Source organism: Fonticula alba (genome assembly GCF_000388065.1).
Source record: "Fonticula alba strain ATCC 38817 unplaced genomic scaffold supercont2.2, whole genome shotgun sequence".
NCBI lineage: Eukaryota > Rotosphaerida > Fonticulaceae > Fonticula > Fonticula alba.
Genome location: NW_009242972.1, coordinates 2,258,158 through 2,259,742, shown reverse-complemented (window position 1 = coordinate 2,259,742; position 1,585 = coordinate 2,258,158). Strand labels below are relative to the sequence as shown.

Genomic DNA, 1,585 nt, shown 5'->3' with positions numbered 1-1,585 from the left:
CGCAAACAGAGCATATGCCGGCCCCCCTGCTCTGGCGGGGGCGCCCGCCCGGTCGGGCACACGCCTCCCCGAAGGTCAAGGCTCGCCGTCCCGCGATCCCGGCGACACGGAGGCCCTGCCCCCCCTTGGCGCTTCCCCCGGCCGCCGCCGCGGGCGTGGGCGTTGCTGCTGAAAGAGCTCTTTGACCGGCACGGGCGACCGGAGTGTGGGGGGGGGGGGTGTAGTGTGGGCTGCGGGGTGGGGGGTGGGGGGGGGGGGGGCGAGGCATTCGGTGCATGCGCCCCGCCCCCGGGGCGCATTCCTGGGCTCTGGCGCGCTCGCCCCGCCCCCCCCCCCCGTTGCTCCCTCGGCCCTTCCAGCGCCGGCTCTTTCCCGGGGGAGGGGGGCGCTCGCGTCCCCTCCGGCAGCCAGGGGCCGGGGATATCCGGGCGGCCCGCGCACATCACACACACCCACGGCCGCTCGACCGTCCGGACACGCACATACACACAGACACTTGCCTGCCCGAGCTTTTTTAGTGCCCCTGAGAGGCCGAGAGCCACATACCAGGGGACCCGACGCACGAGGAGGGCCGGTGCTTGGCGCTCGCGCCCCCCCGCGCCCCCCCGCGCCCCCGCGCCCCCGCGCCCCCGCCCCCAGGAGGCGAGCCCCTATTTTTGAGACCCCATGGCGACAATGTTGCCAGCCCGGCCTCGCAGGGGCGGCGGCGGCGGCAGCGGCGGCGACCATTTGACTTCACGAGCCCCGGGCGCCGTCGAGGTCGCACTCGCGCGTTTGTGTGGTCCTGCCCCGGGCGCGCGCCGGGCCCGGGGCTGACACCCGGCCCGGCGAGTGTGCACCCTTCTTCCTGGCGCGCCCAATTGCAGGAAGGCAACCCCACCAGCGCCCGTGCGGGGGGTGTCTACGTGCATTTGACCGTGGAGGGGTGCGCCGAGCGTGTTGGTGGGGGTGGCATGATGTGCAGGAAGAGGCGCCAGCATTGCATGCGGGAGCTGCGACCGGGCTGGCTGGCGGTCGTCAACCGGCGTGCGCCGGCCCCCCCCCCCGTTGGCTCACTGAAAAACTGCCGCCCCCCGGGGCGTGTCCGTGTCCGAGACCGCAAGGCAACCTTCTTCTCCCCTGCCCCTCCTCCCCCTCCCCCCCCCTCTGTTTCTTGCCCCGAACAGCCTCCCACCTCTTTGGAAATGAGTATGCCTTGGTCTTCCGCCGCCTCTCGCCGCGCAACGTCGCCCCCCGAGCGCGCATCGCCACTGACCCGAGCGCCCGCGCTCCATCCTCTCCCCCCGCTCTCTCCTTGTCCTTCGGATCGGTTGCTTCCCTCTTCCTCCTCCCCAGCGGCCGCAGGTGTACGTCCCTCCTCCTGCCGGCTCGCCCAGCTGACCCCCTCCCCCTTCCCTCTTCCCTCTTCCCCTACGCCGGCTCGCCCTGCTGATCCCTGCTGATCCCTGCTGATCCCTGCTGATCCCTGCTGATCCCTGCTGACCCCTGCACCCCCCCCCCCCCCCCCCCCCCCGCGCGCGCGCCACCGACATCCGCAGAAGATCTCCCTCAACTCGATTGTCGGGTTCTCCAACATCCCGAACCA

The 1,585-nt window shown here is 72.6% G+C and overlaps 1 protein-coding gene across 1 annotated transcript in view; it reads left to right on the top strand.

The window, feature by feature from the left end:
- Window positions 1-983: 983 nt before the first annotated feature.
- H696_01484 (hypothetical protein) overlaps window positions 984-1,585 on the top strand; it is a gene marked incomplete at both ends in the record, with an annotated part of 2,726 nt that continues 2,124 nt past the window's right edge. Inside the window, 2 exons of the mRNA XM_009495379.1 lie at window positions 984-1,026; window positions 1,336-1,346. Of these exons, the coding sequence (XP_009493654.1) occupies window positions 984-1,026; window positions 1,336-1,346 (54 nt within the window). The remainder of the gene's footprint in view (window positions 1,027-1,335; window positions 1,347-1,585) is intronic.